The 21,237-nt window shown below is 47.2% G+C and overlaps 1 protein-coding gene across 1 annotated transcript in view; it reads left to right on the top strand.

Moving 5' to 3' along the window:
* The window catches only part of FER1L5 (fer-1 like family member 5), a 54,780-nt gene that overhangs the window by 8,876 nt on the left and 24,667 nt on the right, over positions 1 to 21,237 (top strand). Inside the window, 15 exon segments of the mRNA XM_059660799.1 lie at positions 8 to 62; positions 506 to 615; positions 2,961 to 3,089; positions 3,740 to 3,802; positions 4,539 to 4,589; positions 9,890 to 9,920; positions 10,742 to 10,857; positions 11,042 to 11,165; positions 11,598 to 11,650; positions 12,787 to 12,855; positions 15,577 to 15,620; positions 15,714 to 15,796; positions 15,867 to 15,961; positions 17,495 to 17,623; positions 18,967 to 19,144. Coding sequence (XP_059516782.1) covers positions 8 to 62; positions 506 to 615; positions 2,961 to 3,089; positions 3,740 to 3,802; positions 4,539 to 4,589; positions 9,890 to 9,920; positions 10,742 to 10,857; positions 11,042 to 11,165; positions 11,598 to 11,650; positions 12,787 to 12,855; positions 15,577 to 15,620; positions 15,714 to 15,796; positions 15,867 to 15,961; positions 17,495 to 17,623; positions 18,967 to 19,144 — 1,330 coding nt within the window.

Here is a 21,237-nt window from a genome sequence, read left to right as displayed (position 1 = left end):
CTTGTAGTGCACTATCACCCTACATGTGGCCCATATGACCAACCGGGACATTGAGAAGACAGGTATGGCTTATCATGGAGCTTACCCCTGCCTTTCCCCAAGCTATGCCTGGATGGGCATTTGGGGACCTTCAAGACCCAACCCTTGAAGCCTACAAAAGGATTGTGACCAGGTTAGGGTCTAGAGGCCAGATCTCCAGACTCAGCTGAGGCTATCTGTCACCTCAATATGTCCATTTGTCAACTCTAGACATGCACCCTCAATGGGCTGCAGGGAGAGCTAAGGATGGCCATTTCCAAGATCCCCCATGTGTGGAGAGTGGGTCTGGGCTTACTAAGGATAGGTGGGGGCCCATGGAATGTTCTGGGGCAGATGTGTGTCCCTATCAGGTCTTGGCTATAATTTCAGTCAGGAACTAGTCTTTGGGGATAGAATAAAAAAATGGGGGAAATACCTCATGTCCTGAGCCAGCCCTGAGAGCTCACCCTGGACTGTGTTTCCCCAGGGAATGAAGACCTCCTGGACGTAACTGCACTAGAAGCAGCCAGGCAGAAGCTGATGGTTCCCAGCTACGCTGTGCACAAGGAGCTGTTCGCAAAGCCGCAGCACTTTCAGGTTGAAAGCCCATGTAATTTGCATGACATCTCATGGTGTTCCCAAGTTATCCCCATTCTCTACAAGGTGTGGCAGAGGGTTGGAGCTTCAGACTGGGCTGCAGGTCCTCAGGTTCTCACTGCATCCCTGCTCAGCCAGGGGCCACTCTGGAGAACTTCTGCACAGAGCTGGAGCTAGAGACGGTCCCCGTGGGGCAATAGGAGGCACTGATGGCTGTGCACCAGCAGGTCCTGGCAGGTGCCTGGGAGACAGGGCAGAACGCCTGGGCCCTGCCCTACAGGAGCCCACGGAATTCTTGATAACATTAGGCTAGCCACATCCAAGGTCAAATTAGCTGACTGGGAGAGGTTGAAGGGAGTTTGAGTGGATCCGTGGGAAGGTCCACGGGTTCTACTGTGAATTCTGCAATCCCCAACTTCCCTTTAGTCTCAAGCCTGTGACCTAATGTTTCTGCCATGGTATTGCCTGCCTCAGCCTGCCACTTGCTCAGGAGGCTGGGAGTCAACCTTGACTACTCCTCTTCCTCACCCCACTCCCTGCATCCAGCCACTGACCAAGGCCAACCTGACTTGCTCCTACTTCTCTGTCACCACTTCCATTCCTTGGCTTGAGCCATCGCTTCCCTGGGCCAAACACCAGGCTTCCAGCTCTCTCCTGTCCATTCTTCAGTCAAAGTGGTCTTTCAAAGATGTCATTCTCATCCGCCACCCACCTGGTTAAAAATGTCCTTAAAAATAAGTACACTCCAGTGTCCCCAGGACAAAAGCCAAACTCCTTACAATGGCTTCCCAGGTCCTACATGCACCAGCCTGCCCCTCCAAGCTACCCTCTCCCTGCCCCTGCCACCCTGCTCTAGCATCCTGGACAACTCACAGTCCCCATCTCAAGCCTCTCTCTAGCCTCCAGGCCTTTGCACGTGCTGCCTTTGGAATACCTTCCCTCTGCCTGTGGGCCCCATTCTTTTCACCAGGCTAGTTTACCACAGGAGAGAAGAATATCAGTGTGCCTGTGTCACGCCCCTTCCTATGGCATAGTGATAAGGACAAGATGCTGGCATGAGGACTGTTAGCCTAGTTTGGCCCACTCTTGTCTCTGATGCTCAGGTAGCTGCGGACGTGTTAGTCTCTGAAAGGCTCCTGGAGTTGATGGAGACACAGGAGACCTCATGGAGAATGACTGGATCCACAGCCTGGCCTGGGAGCCCTGTATGCTATTTACTGCCTATAGTCAGATGGCAAGCTCCCAAGACTGCCACTGCTATTTCTTCTCACCCCGGCTCAGCCAGCCTGGATCTTACATGGCTCCAAGTTGCTCCTATCCCTCCTGCTTCTCATTCTAGGCTCAGATGTCACAGTCTCTTTACTGAGTCTTGGTAAAGTACATAAAAGCAGAGATTATACCACAGATTGTAGATTCAACTGCATGAAACTTAAAAATTTTAAATTCCTTAAGAAGATCATAGGTAAATAAAAACCAGCCCTGGCCAATGTGGCTCAGCTGGTTGAGCATTGTCCCATGCACTGAAAAGTCACCAGTTCGATTCCCGGGCAAGGCACATAACCCAGATTGGGCATGGATGGGAGTCAACCAATCAATGTTTCTCTTTTGCATTGATCTCTCTCTCTCCCTCTTCCTTTCTCTCTCTCACTCTCTCTCTCTCTCTCTCTCCCTCCCTCCCTCCCTCCTTCCCTCCCTCTCCATCCTCTCTCTCTCTCTAAAATCAATAAAAATTTATAAAAAAGAAAAATAAGTAAAAATCAACAAACAGAGCCCTAGCTGGTTTGGCTCAGTAGATAGAGCATCAGCCTGCGGACCAAAGTGTCCCGGGTTCGATTCCAGTCAAGGGCACGTACCTTGGTTGCAGGCTCCTTCCCGGCCCAGGCCGTGGTTGGGACATGTGCAGGAGGCAACTAATCAATGTGTTTCTCTCACATCAATGTTTCTCTCTGTCTTTCCCCTTTCTCTTCCTCTCTCCCTAAAAATCAATGGAAAAATATCCTCGGGTGAGGATTAACGGAAAACAACAACAACAACAAACAGAAACATTAGACTTTTTTTCTTATTCTGTAACAAGCCCATACCAGTGGAGAAGCAAAACGAAATCCACACAAGATGACAAGGACAAAGCAGGGGAGGTGACAGTTCCCGGAAGGACACAGAGTCATGGCCGTCCCCAGGCGTGGCTCCAGGCAGGCGGGCCCAGCTCCTGCCAGCCCTCTCCCTGTGGGCTCTCCTTGCCACAGCAGAGGTTTCTCATCACAACACTTGGGTCTTTTAGAGAGAATCCCTGTGGGAGAAGGGGAGCCCAAGTCCCCAACATCAGGGTCTCATTGTGTCCCCGGTAGGTCCAAGTGAAGGTGTTTGAAGCCCGCCAGCTCATGGGCAACAACCTCAAGCCGTTGGTGAAGGTGGTCATTGGAGGCCATCAATACCACACACGTACCAGGATGGGAAACAACCCTTTCTTCAACGAGGTGGGCTGCACGTGCCCTTCAGGGCTGAATGGGGCACTTTGGCCAATTGAGTCAGTCGAGCTGAGCAGTTCCCGCAGGCAGGCAGCCAGCTTGCTCCTTGACTGGAGTGTGTTCATGTGTTCCACAGACATTTACTGAGCACCTACAGAGGGTGGAGCACTGTGCTTGGCACTGGGGCCACAGATGGATAATTTGCAGGAATGACTGATAGAACTGTAGATGAGGGGAGGGAAGCCTGCACAATGCCCTGGGGTCTGTCATGAATGGCACTTGGGAGCCACGGAGGGACTGAAGCAGGAGAGTGACAGAGCCAGGTTTGCATTTGGAAAGGAAGTTCTCACTGCAGCAGGGAATGGTGGTGGAGGGGGCTCACAGGGCAATCTGGAAGGAGAAAGAGGCTCCACTCTCCACTCCAGGGCGGCTAGCTGGGCCTCCGGCTGCTCACAACAGGTTCTGTGGGAATCCCCCACCCCTGCCCTTTTTCCAGGCAGAAAACCCTCCAGGAGCCGGCAGGCCTCTGCTTCCTGGGGGGGAGCGTGAGGGCAGTATGCGCTGAGGGACATTGAAATGGGCACATGACAGGAAGAAGCCCACCACTCTGAGCCTTTAGGCTCACTGAGAACTAACTCCATCCCCATCCTGTCCTTCAGATCTTCTTCCAGAATTTCCATGAGATTCCTGCAAAGTTCTTCGATTACACCATCTTAATCCAGGTAAAGAACCAGAAAAGATGGGTCCACTCTCTTGTACCTCAATTCGGGGAAGCACTTCATTCCCCAGCCCCACCCTTAGAGCCAGATCACCTCAGATGGTCTTTCTGAGCCCAGGGCAGCATCTCCACCACCACCTTCGCTCTCCTGCAGCCCAGACCCTCATTCATTCATTCATTCATTCATTCATTCAGCAAATATGGAATGCCAACTGCTCGGCCCTGACCTGGACATGGAGGTGAACAAAGCAGCGTCTCTCCATCTGCCAGGACTCTCATGCCACCAGAGGACCCCTCTAATATCCTCTCGGGGGGCCACATTCCACTCTTCTACCAGAGGGAACCGGGGAACAGTGGTGAACACGTGTTTACCAGATGCCTCGTATGTCCCAGCACAGGGCTGAGGAGAAAGAGGAGGCCACCCCTCCAAGAGTTTCCACATTTGTGGGAATACAGGCACATAGGAGCCACCCCGACAGCAGGTGGTGAGAGAGTCGAGTGGGACGCTTGGCTTTGTGTCGATCCTTGGGTTGAGCAAGTGAATTGGCCTCTTTAATCAATTTTCTCACCAGGAAAATGGAACTAAAAACGGGAACCCCACAGGGTTTCTCTGAGAATGAGAAGAGACCCGATGTGGATGTACAGAATCGGCTACGGGGATGCGCCCTTGCAGTTCCTGCCCTGGGCGAGGAGGAAACTGGGCTGTGTAAACTGAACTCTTTCCGGCTCTTCCCCTGCAGGTGCTGAATTCCTCAGTGATAAGAGCCAATTCGGAGATCGGGAGATTCCAAGTGAGCACTGGAGGAAGGGGGAGGTTTGGGGAAGGGTCATAGAGACCCACCCACCCTGGGCTCCACCCACAAGGACAGGAAAGGAATTCATCTACCTACTGGGTGACTTAGACAAGGCATTCTGAGCCCCTGCTTCCTCGTCTCCAAAGGAGGGTGATCACTTACTCAGCCACAGGGTTGTCGTGAGGATTAAAGCCTCTGTCTCCAGGAAGTGGAAGCAGAGGATCCAAAAGGCCAACCTAATTGTCAAAGAAATAGGAAAGGCTGCTACCTGTGAGGACAGAGTGAAAGGCTTGCTTTGGAAAGACACAGGCTGAGATGAGGAAAGTTTACACATCACAAAGGGCTACGCAAAGATTCCCCAAATCCAGGAAGATCAGAAAAGGTAGGGTTGTCAGGTTAAATACAGGATGCCCCGTTAAATCTGAGTCTTAAACAACAGGTACCTTGTAAATAGAAATATGTCCCAAATACTGCATGGCTCCTCACAAAATATTGCAGGGGACAAACGTATACTGAAAAGTAGTCATGGTGTACGTGCAATTCAAATTTAAGCAGGCATCTGTATTTTTATTCAAATTTAAGCAGGCATCTGTATTAAATCTGGCAACCCACAGAAAAGCACTTCACCTGTTAGGATCGCTGAAGGAGGAACACATGAGGCCGAAACTGATAAAGATTATAAATTTATTGTTACATTTGCAACAGAAGGGGGAGAACAAAGTGCCTTCAGCAGGCCGGAGTAAGGGGAGTGGGATATTTATCTCTACCGTAAAGGTCAGACCAGGTGCGGGTGGGAGGGCGGGTGTAGGTGGTCCATTGGAAACTGGGTAAGGCTCTTTACTGGAAACTGAAAGCCCTTGATCATGTCTTTTGAAATCTGTAATAAGAATAACAGGAAAACAGCCGGGAGGGACGAGAGCCCCAAGCTGGGTATAATGGAGCACAGAATAAAGAATGTGCCTAACATTCCAGCCGGTCTTGTTTTTTCCTGTAAGCTGGGGTTCCTATAAGCTGGGGTTGATGAAGGAGGCCGATCTCGTTCTTCTGTAACTTCTTCATGCTTAGGTGGGATGTAGAAATGTCCCTAATTAATCGGTGATTGAGGAAGGGGATATCTAGTGTAGGTCTGGAATAGCATCACTTCCCCTGTAGATCTATTGGCAATTGCCTGAATGTGGTTTTGGAAGAAGGAGGAAAAGGCTCTTAGGGTGCATGGGCCAAAGATGAGTGCCAGAAAGCACATTAAGAGGGGTCCAACTGGAGGGAGAAGCCAGGAGGTCCAGTTGAGATTCTGTAGCCAGGTGCCCAGGATTCCGAAAGTTGTTGTCGGACTTTTGAGTTCCTATCAACTAGCTTCTTGGCTCCATCTCTTACTATGCCAGACTGGTTGGTGTAAAAACAGCATTCTTAAAGTACTGAGTGCAGGGGAAAGGTAGAGAATATGCCCAACATCACCCTTGGAAAAAGGCAAATTTAGGACAAATTAAAGTCAGGTTACTTTCTCACTACTTGTAATAAGCACATGAACAGTCATGAACTGCTCCCCCCCCCCCCCCAACGTCTTATTCTCCAAGCCACAGTGCAGGCTTAGAAATTACAAATCTAGAGAGTAACTAGCAGGAGATCAAAAACGTTGTGCTTTTGACAAAGGCCACTGTGAAATTTTCAGAGAATAACCACTCATATGAATTGCTGAGTAAAATACAGAGGGCAGAAAAAACCTGAGCTTTTAAAAAAAAATGTTACTTTTTTTGGAAATTTTCAAAATACACAGAAGTAGAGAGAATAGTATAAATTCCCACCTCCTCATCACTCAGTTTCACCAATTCATTGCCAATTGGGTTTTTATCCACACCCAGCCCATTTCCCCAGCCCCACTGAATTACTTTGAATCAAATCTCGAACATGATAGTTTAATTTAAATATTTCAGTGTGTAGTTCTAAAACATATCTTATTAAGCAAACAAATATGACTATTGCATCTAATTAAAAACCTTTCTAATTTGGTGTTCAAATTCCCCCAAGTGTCTTGTGAATTCCTTTTACAGTTTGCTCAAACCAGGTGCATACATTGCAGTTGCTTAAAATGTATTATCAGGACTCTTTTATTCTGTTGGTCCCATCCCCCTTTTTCCTTCCAATTTATTTACTGAAGAAACAAATTTGTCCTATAGAGTCCCCCTGCCCCTCCCCATCTGGATTTTGCTGATTGCATCTCCAGGGGATCAGTTCTCAGGTCCCTCTGCCCAGGTTTTTCATCTCGAGGAGGCGTCACCAGACTTAGGTCAATTATTTGGCAAGATGGCTTCAGCAGGAGGCACAGAATGTCTGTTGGTCTCTCCGTTTATGTGGGTAACAGCTATTGATGACCAATGACTAGATCAGTGATGGCGAACCTTTTGAGCTCGGCGTGTCAGCATTTTGAAAAACCCTAACTTAACTCTGGTGCCGTGTCACATACAGAAATTTTTTGATATTTGCAACCATAGTAAAACAAAGACTTATGTTTTTGATATTTATTTTATATACTTAAATGCAATTTAACAAAGAAAAATCAACCAAAAAAATGAGTTCGTGTGTCACCTCTGACATGTGTGTCATAGGTTCGCCATCACTGGCCTAGATCTACTGCTTCATTAGGGATGACTGAAGTTTTGGGTGTTTTTTTTTTAGGGGTGACTGAGTTTTTTTTGTTTTCTTCCAGCTTTATTGAGGTATAATTGACATACAATGAATTATACATATTTAAAATATATAATTTGATACCTTTTTTTTTTTAAAAATATATTTTATTGATTTTTTACAGAGAGGAAGGGAGAGAGATAGAGAGTTAGAAACATCGATGAGAGAGAAACATCGATCAGCTGCCTCCTGCACATCTTCTACTGGGGATGTGCCCGCAACCCAGGTACATGCCCTTGACCGGAATCGAACCTGGGACCTTCCAGTCCCCAGGCCGACGCTCTATCCACTGAGCCAAACCGGTTTTGGCTATAATTTGATACCTTAAAAAATATATATACACTGGGAAACCACCATCATAATCAAGATAATGAACATATCTGTAACATCAATCATCCCCAAAAGTTTCCTTGTCGCCTTTGCAGTTTTTGCCTCTAACCCCCAACTCACTCCCTCCCATCCCCAAGCAACCAATGGTCTGCTTTCTGTAACTATAGATTGCTTTGTACTTTCTAGAACTTCATAAAAATGGAATCATACAGTATGCACTTTTTTTTTATTTGGCCGCTTTCACTCACCATAATTATTTTGAGATTCATCCATGTTTCATATATCAATAGTTCATTTCTTTATATTGCTGAGTAGTATTCATTATATGGTTATACCACAGTTTGTTTATCCATTCATCTGTTGATGAACATTTAGATTATTTTCAGCTTTTGGCTATTACAATAAAGCTGCTATAATATCTATATATATAAAAGCCTAAGCAACTGTTATGACCAGTTGACTGAACGACCAGTCAACCAGTCGCTATGACATGCACTGACCACTAGGGGGCAGACGCTCAATGCAGGAGCTGCCCCCTGGTGGTCAGTGTGCTCCCACAGCCAACCTCCCGTGTTCCCTCACCCTGGCCGGCTGGCCCAATCGGCCACGATCGTTGTTCAGGCCAAGAGACCCCACCTGTGCACGAATTCATGCACTGGGCCTCTAGTTGATGTATAAATCTTAGAGTGGACATATGCTTTAATTTCTCTGGAGTAGATATGTAGAAGTAGAATGACTAGCTCTAATGGTAGGTGTATGGTTAACTTTGTTGTTTTTGTTAATCCTCACCAGAGGATATTTTTTCAATGATTTTTAGAGAGAGTGGAAGGGAGGGGGCAAAACAGAGAGAGAAACATCATTGTGAGAGGACACATCGATTGGTTGCCTCTTGCACATGCCCCGACCAGGGCTGCAACTGAGATATGTACACTCAACCAGGACCCTTCAGTCCACAGGCCAATGCACTATTCACTGAGCCAAACTGGGTAGGACTAAAGAAAATTCTTAATGGTGTTTTTCTAAAATTCCAAACGAGCTTTATCATTTTATATTCCCACCGGAGGTATATTAGAGTTCCAGTTGCTCCACGTTCTCATCAACACTTGATATAGTCCATCTTATTTTATTTTATCATTCTAATTATGTGTAGTTGTATCTCATGGTGATACACTTCCCTGATGACTAATGATGTTGAACATCTTTTCATGTGCTTATTTGTCATGAATATATCTTCTTTTTTAAAAATATATTTTTATTGATATTTTTATACAGAGGAAGGGAGAGGGATAGAGAGCCAGAAACATCAATGAGAGAGAAACATCAATCAGCCGCCTCCCGGACCACTCCCAACCACCCCCCCCCCCCCCGCCCCACTGGGGATGTGCCCACAACCAAGGCACACGCCCTTGACCAGAACCGAACCCAGGACCCTTCAGTCCACAGGCCGACGCTCTATCCACTGAGCCAAACCAGTCAGGGCATGAATATATCTTCTTTATCTGTTCAAAATGTCTGTTCAAATCTTTTGCTTGTTTTCATTGTGTTGTTGTCTTACTATTGAGTCTTGAAGTTGTCTTATACATTCTTAAGTCCATTATCAGATATATGATTTGGAAATATTTTCTGCCAGTATATGACTTGTCCTTTCATTTGTTTGATAGTGTCTTTCAGAGAGCAGAAGGTTTTTAAATTTCAATGAAGCCCAATTTACCAGATTTCTTTTATAAATTGTGTTTTTGTTGTTGCATCTAAGAAATCTTGGCCTACTTGATCCAAGCAGGTAGCTGGTTTTAAAGCAGGCCTAACACGCAGGATCTGGGGACTGCTCTGGGGACCCTTCAGATGTAAGCTACAGGGGTGGCCTTGCTCCATAGCACATCAATGCTGTACCACATCCCTCCAGCCTCAGTCAGAAACCTTCTCACAGGAAAAGGGAAAACTCATAGTCTCTCTGCCAACAACTTTCTTGACCATTCTCTTCCCCAGACAAGAGGAGCCCTTCCCACACCCAGGGCCAATGCTGTGTTGCCAGGCAGTGCTGCTTGGTGGTTAAGTGTCCTTCCAATCCAGGCCTCCCCATTTACTAGCTGGAAGATTTGAGCACTTCCCTCAAACTCACTATCTTCCTCTGTGGAATGGAGGAGACATGGACCAACTTCTAGCTTGTTGCAAAGATTTAAAAAGTAAGGGCAGGTCAAGGGGCTAATATTGTCATCAGCGTAGATGGTATTACAAATCTTGGCTGGAGGTTCTAACTAATCTTTATTCCACACTTGTCTTTTCAGACAGATATTGGTTTTATCTACCACTCTCAAGGTAGGTAAATAGTTGTTGCAAATATGTGTGCCTTCCCAGAAAAACCAGGCCATGTGTCAAGACATCACAAAATCTCTGTATGTTCAACATATGGGGAAGGGTATTTAAGGGTGTGAATTATCTTCCACACTTGACAATATTTTATGGTACTTCATGGCATTTTATCTTGTTTTATAAGAACATCTTTCTCTTTAAAACTGAAGAAATCCCTTTGGATCAAATGCTAATATTTTAATGCAGCTTTGGGCTGACTTTCTTATTTTTTTATTTATTGATGAAAGAGAGAGAAAGAAAGAGAGAGAGAAACATTGATTTGTTGTTCCACTTACTTATGTATTTATTGGTTGACTCTTATATGTGCCCTGACCAGGAATTGAACTTGTAACCGTGAAGTATTGGGATGATGCTCCAAACAACTGAGCTACCTGGCCAGGGCCAGCCTTGACTTTCTATTTTTGAGTTCATTAGGGAATTGAAGTTTGAGCAGAGTTTTCCTCTGTGACCTGGCCATAACATACCAGGATAAGGTTGGGACTTAAAGTTGGGGAGAATTCTTGTCTTTCTCATACCAGGACAGTAACAACTGTATGTTCCCAGAATGAGAAAGAGGGGTCCCTGTTTTCTAAAGGCATTAGCTGGCAGCCTGGTGAGTGCACTATCTTGGCTTAATGGTAGGAGTGACTCTCATTGTCCTACTACTAGATAGCAACCAATATATGAGCCATGTTTCCGCACCCCTCTCCCCCACAAACAAAGCCTGGTTTCAGGGGAGCATAATGGAGACTGGAAGCTGGTCTCCCACGGACCCTCTGCCTCTCCAGGTCACGCACTCCAGAGGAGGTGGTTAGGCCTCTGCCAGCCAAATGAACCCAACAGTGGTGTGCGAGGCTACCTGAAGGTCACCATCTGTGCGCTCGGTGTGGGAGACCAGGCCCTGGTGAGGCTGCCCGCATGCCCGAGTCACATTTCCTACCCTGTCTGCTTCTGCGGGGCACCCCTGGGCCTTCACATGCTTTCATTTGTCCCCAGTGTCACCTCAGAGTTGTCCACTTATTCCCCACAGTGGCCTTGGCCGTGACCTCCCTGCAACTTTGACCCTGTCAGCTCTCTGGTCTCTCCAGGTAGATCAAAAGCTGCCCTATGATGCCGATGACGCCAAAATTCAGATCTTCAAGTCAGCAATGGTCCCAATGAACTTGGCCTACTTACAATTCTTCATCTACTGCGCAGAGGACCTTCACCTCAGTGAGAGTCAGGGTGGCAGGGAGGAAGCAACTCTGAGGTGCCCTACATGGTGGCACCCTAGGTCCCCATCGTTGTTGGCTGTTCCATATGGATGCTAATCTAAGATCTGGGGTGAGGGAGAGAGTGAAGCTAAAATCCACCAAGAGTTGTTTTATGGAGACCCCATCACACCCATTAAATTGGGCCGTATGTTCCTGACCTGGTTCTGATGCTCAGGAGCAGAGGTTCACTCAGGAGCAAAGCCCTCTCCCTCTGCCTTTATGAGTCATGACACCGAACAGCACACACAGAGACAGTGAAAATGGGAGCGCCGAACCACATTATGGGGGAGGGTTTTAAGTTGTTCAATCACCTCTCCATTTCCTTGTCCAAAAAAAAAAAAAAAAAAAAAAAATGCTGTTGTCTCAGAAATCTTTAACTTCTTGTTCACAGAGAAACACCATTTAGTGAGTCCAATGTTGGAAGTGGAACTAATTGGGGAAAAGGTAAGTGTAGAAAGGGTGTGTGGCTTAGAGAAATGCTCACCTAGAAAAAAATAGTGTGGGGGTAAGACTCGGTTGGTAGGCAGGACCCCAGGAAGCATCTCCCAGTTCTTCCATTAAAGGGCCACATGATCCCACTGGACCAGGACCTCTGTGAAGGTGGAGCCATGGCTCAGCCACTGCCTCGCAGAGCTGTGCCCAGTGCCCAGCAAGGAGAAGATGCCCCCTGAAAACCAAAGATACAAATGCCTGATGCGTGAGTGACTGAATGAAGCAACATGCTGCAAATGAGCCTCACTGAACCCGGCGCCGTCCCTCTGAGCCGCTGTTCCTTCATTTGTAAACTGAGGGTTCTAGCAAGAGAGTTCATGCTGACATTCCATGAACTTCTACGAACAGAGTAGCATTTTCCAAAGTGTGCTGATGGATGCTTTGTGCAAAAAGGATCCTACGTTCAAATTCGGTGAATGCTGGGCTAAAGTTAAATAGGTTTGTCTCAGAATTTAAAAACCATCATTTCCACCATGTTCTACCTTTTAGAAGTCATTAAGCCCAGCCCATATACTAGTATAAGGGGAGGGGTTAGTTAGTGTTCACCTTTTGAAGGAAGTAGTGCCAGAGGGCTGGTGGACATACCTTAGGACCACCACTCCGAGCACTGTTTGGATTCAGGATCAAGATATGATGATCTTGAGCGATAGATGAAACATATTTTTCAAAATGTTTGATATGTCAGTGTTTTTCTGAGTGTGTATTAAAAAGTTTAACCAGTCCACTACCCTTTGAGTTCTCTGGCGTGATTGCTTAGATTAAGACTAGATTTTAAAATGATGCTTCGATAAGAGGTACCATGTGTGCTGCTGCTGTTGGAGCTCTTTTGATCACTTTTCTGTTGGGATCTTAGAGTTCATCTAACATAATCTAATGTGTTAAGGAATCTGGACCTGGGTAGGTGCACAAAGGACTAAAGTTGTAGCCGGTGAGAAGTTGTCCAAGTGTCGTTAGGCCAGGGAGTCCCATGATTATCCCTGGGCTACAGACAGCGTCCTTCTGTGGGCAGACCAGAAGGGCTGGAAGGTGAGGCCTGGGGAGGGAGCAGGGGACAGGTTGGCACTGACACTGCTTTGGGATGTTCCCAGCTGAAGACACAGGTGAAGACCCAAACCGAGAACCCGATCTGGAACGAGATCCTGACCTTACAGATTCAGGTATGACCCTCCCATCATGCCCGCCCGCCTCCCCTGCCCCGCAAACGGAAAGGATGTTTGGGTGTTGGTGTGTGTAGGTGAGGGGAAAGGAGGGGCCAAGAAGCACGTGAGGGGGAGGGCTCTGCCTGATAGGGAGCACGAGGAAGCCCAGGACTATAAGGGAAAACCTCACTACATCCAGGATTAATAAATAAGTGGGCCATACAACGGACCATTCCAGAAAACTTAAACGTGTCCTTTCACTGACATTAAGTAACAAAGCAACCACTTTAAAGACTCGTTCTAAACTGTAGTATGAATTATCTCCTAGGCCAAATGCCCAGGACAGGATGTCAGCTCTTTGTTGATGGCATAGAGCAGTGATGGCGAACCTATGACACGCGTGTCAGAGGTGACACGCAAACTCATTTTTTTTTGGTTGATTTTTCTTTGTTAAATGGCATTTAAATATATGAAATAAATATAAAAAATATAAGTCTTTGTTTTACTATGGTTGCAAATATCAAAAAATTTCTATACGTGACAAGGCACCAGAGTTAAGTTAGGGTTTTTCAAAATGCTGACACGCCAAGCTCAAAAGGTTCGCCATCACTGGCCTAGAGGTACCATGGGCCCACATTCTGGGCTACATGTGGTTGGACTATTTGTTTCTACCCTAAATGCCCAAGAGGCTCTTTGGTGTGGGGTTCTGAGGCCTGATTTTTATAGCCTTGCAGTCCTTCTCGGTCACTTGTCAATGGTGTGGATGCTGGTTCTCTTCCAGCCCTGGCAGCCAGGCTTCCAAGAGCCGTGTGCAAACCGAGGTGGGGCAAGTCTGAGAGAACTTGAGCACTCTCATGAGCGCAAGGCACAGAACGCTGCGTGCCATCCGTTTGGCCACCCAGAGGGTGTTTGGGTTCCTTATCTTACGTTTGTGTGACATGAAATTAGCTAAAGAGCTCCCCTCTTCCCTCCTTTGGCCCCTCCTCCTCGCTCTCTTAGCAGCTTCCCCAGTCTCCTCCTGGTGAGTCATCATTTTTAACCATCCCACCTAATCCCTACTGCCTTGGGTGATTTTATAGACTCATCAAGTAGGAGGAGAGCTTAGAGGGCCAGGTTCATCCCCCACCCTTGCCAAGCTCACCTCCACCTCTGATGAGACAGGACCCTCAGATGCTCAGCTGCCATTAGGCTCAGAACCAGTGGCCCAGGCCAGGCCTCCTCCATCCCTGAAGGGGCCTTCCAACAGTTAAAGGCATCCGTGCATCCCCTGGGCCCTCACCCATTTCTGACAGGACACAATGTCCAGGACGGGGACCACTTGGATGCAGGCCTGATGATTACTGGTCCTCTGGAAATGCAGCAGAAAGATGTGCGCCTCACTCTGATGTGGCCGGATGTAGTCATCCTCCACGAACGGTAGCATCTGAGGCCAGCTGGTCAGGGCCCCAGCAAGGCAGACTGCAGGGGGAGCGCTACTGAAATGGGGGTGTGCCACTTTATAGTCCAGGGGCCCCAGGACAGGAGGGGAGTCAAGGCAAGGAAGTGGGAAGAGAATTTCCAACAGGGAAGATGGAAAGGTAGTTTACCCATGAATTTGAATTTGGTGGATTCATAACTTTGGAAGACCTGGGTGCCTGCTGGTGCTCATGTCTCCACTTCCAATGTCCTTCCTTAACCTGGGTAATTCCTCATTTCTTAATACCCAGCTGTTCAACCGGAAAGCCTTTCCCTACCTCCCCTTGGGCCCCAGCCTGCACAGTGAGGGGGGCATGGACGAGGAGAATGGAGAACTGGAAGGACCCCAGCAGGGCCCCAGGAACTGCTATGAGGGAAGAAGAGGCCCTGGCTGAGAAGATGGGGGACCAACTCAGACCTCAACCCGGCAGCTGGACTTTATTGTTCTCTTAATGAAAGGAACCCTATAGCAGAGTAGAGATATAACTCAGAAGCATGGGTTCCAATCCTGACTCCACCCCCTACTGTGTGACCTTGAACAAGTTCCTCTGCTTCTCTGGGCCTCATTTCCTGTCTGCGAATAGGGACAGTCCCAGCCCTCCCTGGGCTTAGGCAGTGTTGTCAGGAGCTTGAGGCTGCATCAGCCCTTGCACCTAACATGAGAACTTCAGGAATTCAACTTCTCTGTGCCTCAGTTTTCCTGTCTGAAAATGGGGCTAAGAATAGCACCTAGCTAGGTTGTTGGGACTCAATTGGTACAGGAGATCATTCAGTACAGGTCAGGGGATATGGGACACCCCCCTTCCCCCAGTCCATGGATAACCATTGTTGTTTACTCTTTATGGAGATAGATGGCCCACTGGTTGAAGTTAACTGCGGATATGATCAAGACATTCTAGGCTCAAGACTCCCCCCATGAGAGGATTTGGTAATTACACTCTGCTGGGCTGTGTGAGGACTGTAGTCGTGAAATCACAGTCCAGGCTCACGGGTCCTGAGCTTATGCAATTAGCGGGCCGTTTGAAGACCAATAATACAAATGATCATGGGACACAGCCCTATCCTCTCCCAGGGCCTTGCAAGGATCCATGCAAGTAGGGGTCCTAAAGCTTAGGGTCCAGAAGCTCCCATGGTAAATCCACCTTGGCTGTAGTTAATGGCTCATTGGTAACGAAGCCAGGCCTTGGACCTGGACCCAGGACTTCCAAGTGCTGTGGTCTCCGTGAGGACTGGACCCTCCAAGCAGGAACACACACCCACTGTGTCTCTCGCCTCTCCCTGCAGCTGCCCTGCCTCTCCAGCTACATCAAGTTCAAAGTCTGGGACTGGTGAGCAACCGGGTGGAGGCTGGAAAACATGCCGGGGAGGGGGAAATCGGAGCTGGGTCAGGGGCTCAGCCAGCAGTATGCACTTCTCTCCAGCCCCAAGGGCAAATTCTGGAGTGAAATCGGGACGGTCAGCCTGGTACTCAACCAGATTTCGTCCACCGGAGCAGAAATAGAAGGCAAGCAAGCCCCCAGCCCCCCTCCAGTGCCTCTCGCACCTGGCCGCCCTCTCACCCTCTCTTCTTGCAGGAATGTACTCTGGTTTCCTACCCTGCTTTGGCCCCAGCTTTCTGACTCTCCATGGGGGTAAAAAGGCCCCTTTCCAGATCCAAGAAGAAGGCACTGTAAGCCTCTCATGTCAACTCTAGGGAACAGAGGAGGTAAAACCGACCATGTGTGAGGCACTGGGGCCTGGGAGATGCCTGGGGAGGATCCGGCCCTGGTTTCTGTCCCCCACATGCTGGTAGAGAACATGAAGCCTGTACGTAAATGGCCGTGAATGTGTGGGATGCGTGCCATGGCACAAGAAAGGAGCAGATGGAGGGCATGGAGATGGGATCCCGGGTAAGATTTTCAACAGGTGGAAAGGACCTATGTATGAGACGAAAGAAGCAGCAAAGGTAAATGTAGAAAAGCACTAGGGCTATTTAGGCCTGGTGACAAACACCAGAAAACCAAGTCCAATCGACTTACAAGAGGGAATGGGGCTGGGAAGGCCTCTGGGTGAGGAAGAGGCAGGCGCCAGAACCTCAGTGCCATCAGAAGACTCTCACACTCTCTCCATCTCTCATCTCTGCTGCTGTCTAGCCCTGGCCTCATTCTTTCCCACTGCAGTCAGGTTTCCATGCTGGCACTGTGTTCCCGGGACTCTCTAGCAGGGCCAGGAAAGCATTCTCATTGGTGTCCTTAGGTCACATGTGCTTCCCTTGGGCCAGTCACTGTGGCCAAAGCACAGGACATGGTCTGATTGGCCAGGCAGGGAGAACACACACTAGTTATCACTGTGTCCTCTCAGCAGGAAGCATTTATGGGATCTACAGGCCAAATACATGGAGGGGAGGAGCAATCTGAAGGGTGCAGAGGAAGGGTCAGGGCCTAGCAAGCATGTCAAACTCGCGGCGGGCGGGCACATGCGGCCCACAATGAGTATTTTTGTGGCCCAGCCAATATAACGGTATATAAGAAATGTTTTAATAAAAATTTCGTAACTTAATTTTTACAATATCCTGTTATACATAATTATTAATAACGAACTACAACGTTCACTAATGACTGATTACTATAATCGTGTTGCATTCATTTCCCTTACGCATCTTACGCACAGGCGCATCATTTCTCTCCACTAAAACTAGCAGCAAATATTTTAGCAGCCGATTGCCATGTCATTAGTCTTGACTGATCTGTTTGGTGTGCACAACAGGAAATATTTTACTTTCGGAGAAAAAGAAAAATAGGTGTATTTGCGTTACGCTTATTAATTTGTGTAATTATTCAGTGTCTGGTACGTTAATGTTCAAGAAAAAATATTAATTTTTATCAAAATCTTCTATTATTTTATATTAGTGATTACTCATTTATTTCAGCCCTTTGTATTCAGCATGTCTCTATCGAAATAAATCTATGTTTCTGTGAAAATTGAAGCTTTTGCTTTTTTGTGGCCCACATAAACTTCAACCTTGTTTATTTGGCCTGTGTTAGCCTTTGAGTTTGACATGCTTGGCCTAGAGGTTTCCAGGAACACTGTATCTGGGGTCTGGAATTCCTCCCTGGGGTTGAACTTACCGGACAATTCTGTCTTTACTGCAGAGGTGTTGGGAGATGGGCCTGCTCTGTTTCTCTCATCCCCCTTCTCCTCACTTTCCTCTCTCTTTTCTTAGAGTATCCCCAGCTCTGTTAAGGACGGTTTGGAGTATCGAGGCCGGGTCTTCCTGGAGTTAGTCACCAACATCAAGTCCCACCCAGACAATAGGATAAAGGACCTCTCCCAGGAAGTGACCAGTGTAGAGGTAACCCAGGAAGAAAGGGGCCCTCTGCCGACCCCAATCAGGGGCCACAAACTGACTGTGGTGATGGGTGCATGAGGATGGTGGTCAATCCACCTGAGTCTTTCCTGAGCCACTAGAGCGTCCTGCCGTGCCAAATCCCAGGTGGCCAGGGCACCTAGTAAAGACAAGATAAGGCTTTGGCTGAAGGAAAGTGTCATCTAGTTAAGCAGGAAGATTCTAAGAAGCTTGGATTTCTTCCTGAAGGCAGGGGAAGGCCATTGAGGCAGCAAAGTGTTGAGAATAGTCAGGGGGCAGTAAGGTGAGTCACCTACTTGCTCAAGAGAAATGGTACAGTTACAGGGGAAGAGAGCTTTACAGGAGAGAGCTGGTTCCAAAGGGACTCTGAGTGATCAGAGCCACCAACTAACAGGACAGAAGAAGTGAAACCCATTCCCCTAAGCCAGTGGTCGGCAAACTCATTAGTCAACAGAGCCAAATAACGGTACGACGATTGAAATTTCTTTTGAGAGCCACATTTTTTAAACTTAAACTGTATAGGTAGGTACATTGTTATTAACTTAATTAGGGTACTCCTAAGGCTTAGGAAGAGCCACACTCAAGGGGCCAAAGAGCCACATGTGGCTCGCGAGCCGCAGTTTGCCGACCACTGCGGACCTAAGCTGATGCCCATTTTCTGCCTCAGGCGGGAGAGAGAAGTTGCAGGTGGTGCATGGAGACAAGTGTATAGCAACTTGGCTGGAAAGCGGAGGGGGACAAGACCAGGTGGTAGCTGAGGGGAGAAGGAGGCTATGTTTAAGTCAGGGGAGACCTGAGCTAGGGAACAGGCTAGGAATATGCAAGAGTAGGGCAGAGGTTGCAACAGAAACAAGAGAGGAGCTATAGAAAGAGGCCCCCCCACCTGAGCAGAAGGGAGGCATGGTGGGAGGAGGGGGCTTGAGGAGGGGCAAGAAAGGATGTATGTGTGCAACCTCTACCTTGCACCCCTGCCCACACTCAGTCTCATCTGAGAGGAGCATTTAAGCCAAAAGGAGAAGAGTGGTGTGGTCCAACACGGGTGTAGGTAGGTGGCCCAACCACAGCTTCACCTGACCAGCAAGAAGACCCTCCTGCTCAGTTCCAGGAAGGGAAGGAATCAGGGTTGGCTGGGTCGGGAGTGGGCAGGTGATGGAGGTCCTGGAAGGAACTGCCTCCTTGATCAGCCAGGTGAGTAGGAGTCAAGGCAAGGCTTTGAGTGGGGGTGGGTTTCAGTGATGGTCTAGCTCACCTCATCCTTGCCCTCTTCCTGTCTTTATAGCCTTGTTCATCCTGGCTTATGTTTTGGGGGATGGGGGTTATTGTTTTAGAAGCACAAGAACCGCCTCAAGTATGGGCTGTGCATCACCTTCCTTTCCTGTACCATGATGCCCAACTTTAAGGACCTGATCCAATTCGAGGTCAGCATCGGCCACTATGGAAACAAGATGGACCAGAATTACAAGCCTCTCGTCTCAACTACACAGTATAGCCCGGTGATCTATGATGGTAATAGTCAAATCCAGCCAAGAGGTGGAGAGCATCCACTGCATGCCAGGCTCTGTACCCTTGTAAGGGTATTAGCTCGTGGAACATTCACAGGCATTGTTAATCCATGTCTCACACATTAGGAAAGTGAGCTTCAAGGAGGTGAAGTCACCTGCCAAACATTGCACAACTACTGAGTGCTGAGCCCACAAGAGTTGAAACCAGGTCATGGCTTCGAGTCGTCCTCCACACTACAACTTCCCCAATCCCATCTTCTCCCCCACTACCCTGAACCAGCCCCGTCCATCCATGCAACTTCCATCCACTGTTCATCTCCCTACCTGCTATCCATCCATTTCTCCTCATCCAATATCTACCTATTGGACACCCATACTGGGCACTAGAGAGAAACGGTCCTCAAAATGCGGTGTCTAGGCAGCCGCCTCAGTATTGCCTGGGAACTGTGAGAAATGCAGATTCTTGGCCCCACCCCAGTCCTAAAGAATCAGAATATCTGGGGATGCAGCCCCACAATCTGATTTAGCAAGCCCTCCAGACGATTCAGATGCATGCTAAAGTTTGAGAATCGCTGCTCTGGTGGAATATGGTCTCCCTTTCACCTTCATCAGCTTCACCATCTCGTCACCCATTAAGAGGTTTTCCTCTCAGCTGGCAGTCATTGTATTCCTCTTCTCTGCCTGTTCTTTTAAGAACAGCTTTATTAAAATATAATTCAGAATACCATACAATTTACCCATGTAAAGGAGACCATTCAGTGGTTTTTCATATGTTCACAGAACTGTGCACCATCACCATGGTCACTTTTAGAGCATTCATCACCCAAAAAGAAATCCTGTACCCACTAGCAGTCACTTTCTATTCTCCTATCTCCCCAACCTTAGGCAACCACTAATCTTTTTTCTGTCTCTATAGAGTTTCCTATTCTGGACCATTTCCCCACCTCCCCACCCCCAACCCGGACCTTTTATATACATGAAATCATACAATATGAAGAAAGACTGGCTTCTTTAATATAGCATAATATTCCACTTTTTATTAATTTTTTATTTGTATCCACTTTTAGTAATGATATGCTATGAAAAAACTTGTCATACCATTATAACCATTTTATTTTTAATTGAATTTTAAAATAATCTTTATTGTAGAGAGTATTAAAGATATCCTCCCCCTTTCCCCCCCTAACACCCCCCCCAACTGGTTTCTGCCCCATCCCAGACCTTCACCACCCTATTGTCTGTGTCCATGGGTAATGCATGTATGCATATAAGTTCTTTGGTTAATCTCTTCCCCTCCCCTTACCTCTGAGTTTTGTCTGTCTGTTCCATGTTTCCATGCCTCTGGTTCTACTATATTCATCAGTTTATTTTGTGCATTAGATTCCATGTTTGGTTATTTTGATTTTTAAGTTCAATTGTTGATAGATATATATTTATTGCCATTTTATTGCTCTTATTTTTAATCTATTTTCTTCTTCTTAAAGGAGCCCTTTAACATTTCATGTAATACTGGTTTGGTGGTGATGAACCCCTTTCGCTTTTTCTTGTCTGTGAAGCTCTTATCTGACCTTTAGTTCTAAATGATAGCTTTGCTGGGTAGAGTAATCTTTGTTGTAGTTATTTGCTTTTCATCACTTTGAATGTTTCTTGTCACTCCCTTCTGGCCTGCAAAGTTTCTGTTGAGAAATCAGTTGACAGTCATATGGGTACTTCCTAGTAGGTAACTACCAGCTTTTCTCTTGCTGCTTTTAAGATTCTCTCTTTGTCTTTAACCTTTTGCATTTTAATTATGATGTGTCTTGGTGAAGGCCTCTTTTGGGTTCATCTTGTTTGGGACACTCGGTGCTTCTTGGACTTGTATGTCTATTTCTTTCACCAGGTAAGGGAAGTTTTCTGTCATTTTTTCAAATAGGTTATCAATTTATTGCTCCCTCTCTTCTCCTTCTGGTACACCCATGATGCAAATGTTAGTACACTTGAAATTGTCCCAGAGGCTCCTTACACTATCTTCATATTTTTTAATTCTTTTTGCTCTTCTGATTGGGTGTTTTTTCTAAGTCACTAATTTGATTCTCAGAGCCCTCCATTCTACTGTTG

This window comes from Myotis daubentonii, chromosome 12, assembly GCF_963259705.1.
Source record: "Myotis daubentonii chromosome 12, mMyoDau2.1, whole genome shotgun sequence".
NCBI lineage: Eukaryota > Metazoa > Chordata > Mammalia > Chiroptera > Vespertilionidae > Myotis > Myotis daubentonii.
This window is presented reverse-complemented; position numbering and strand designations above follow the sequence as displayed.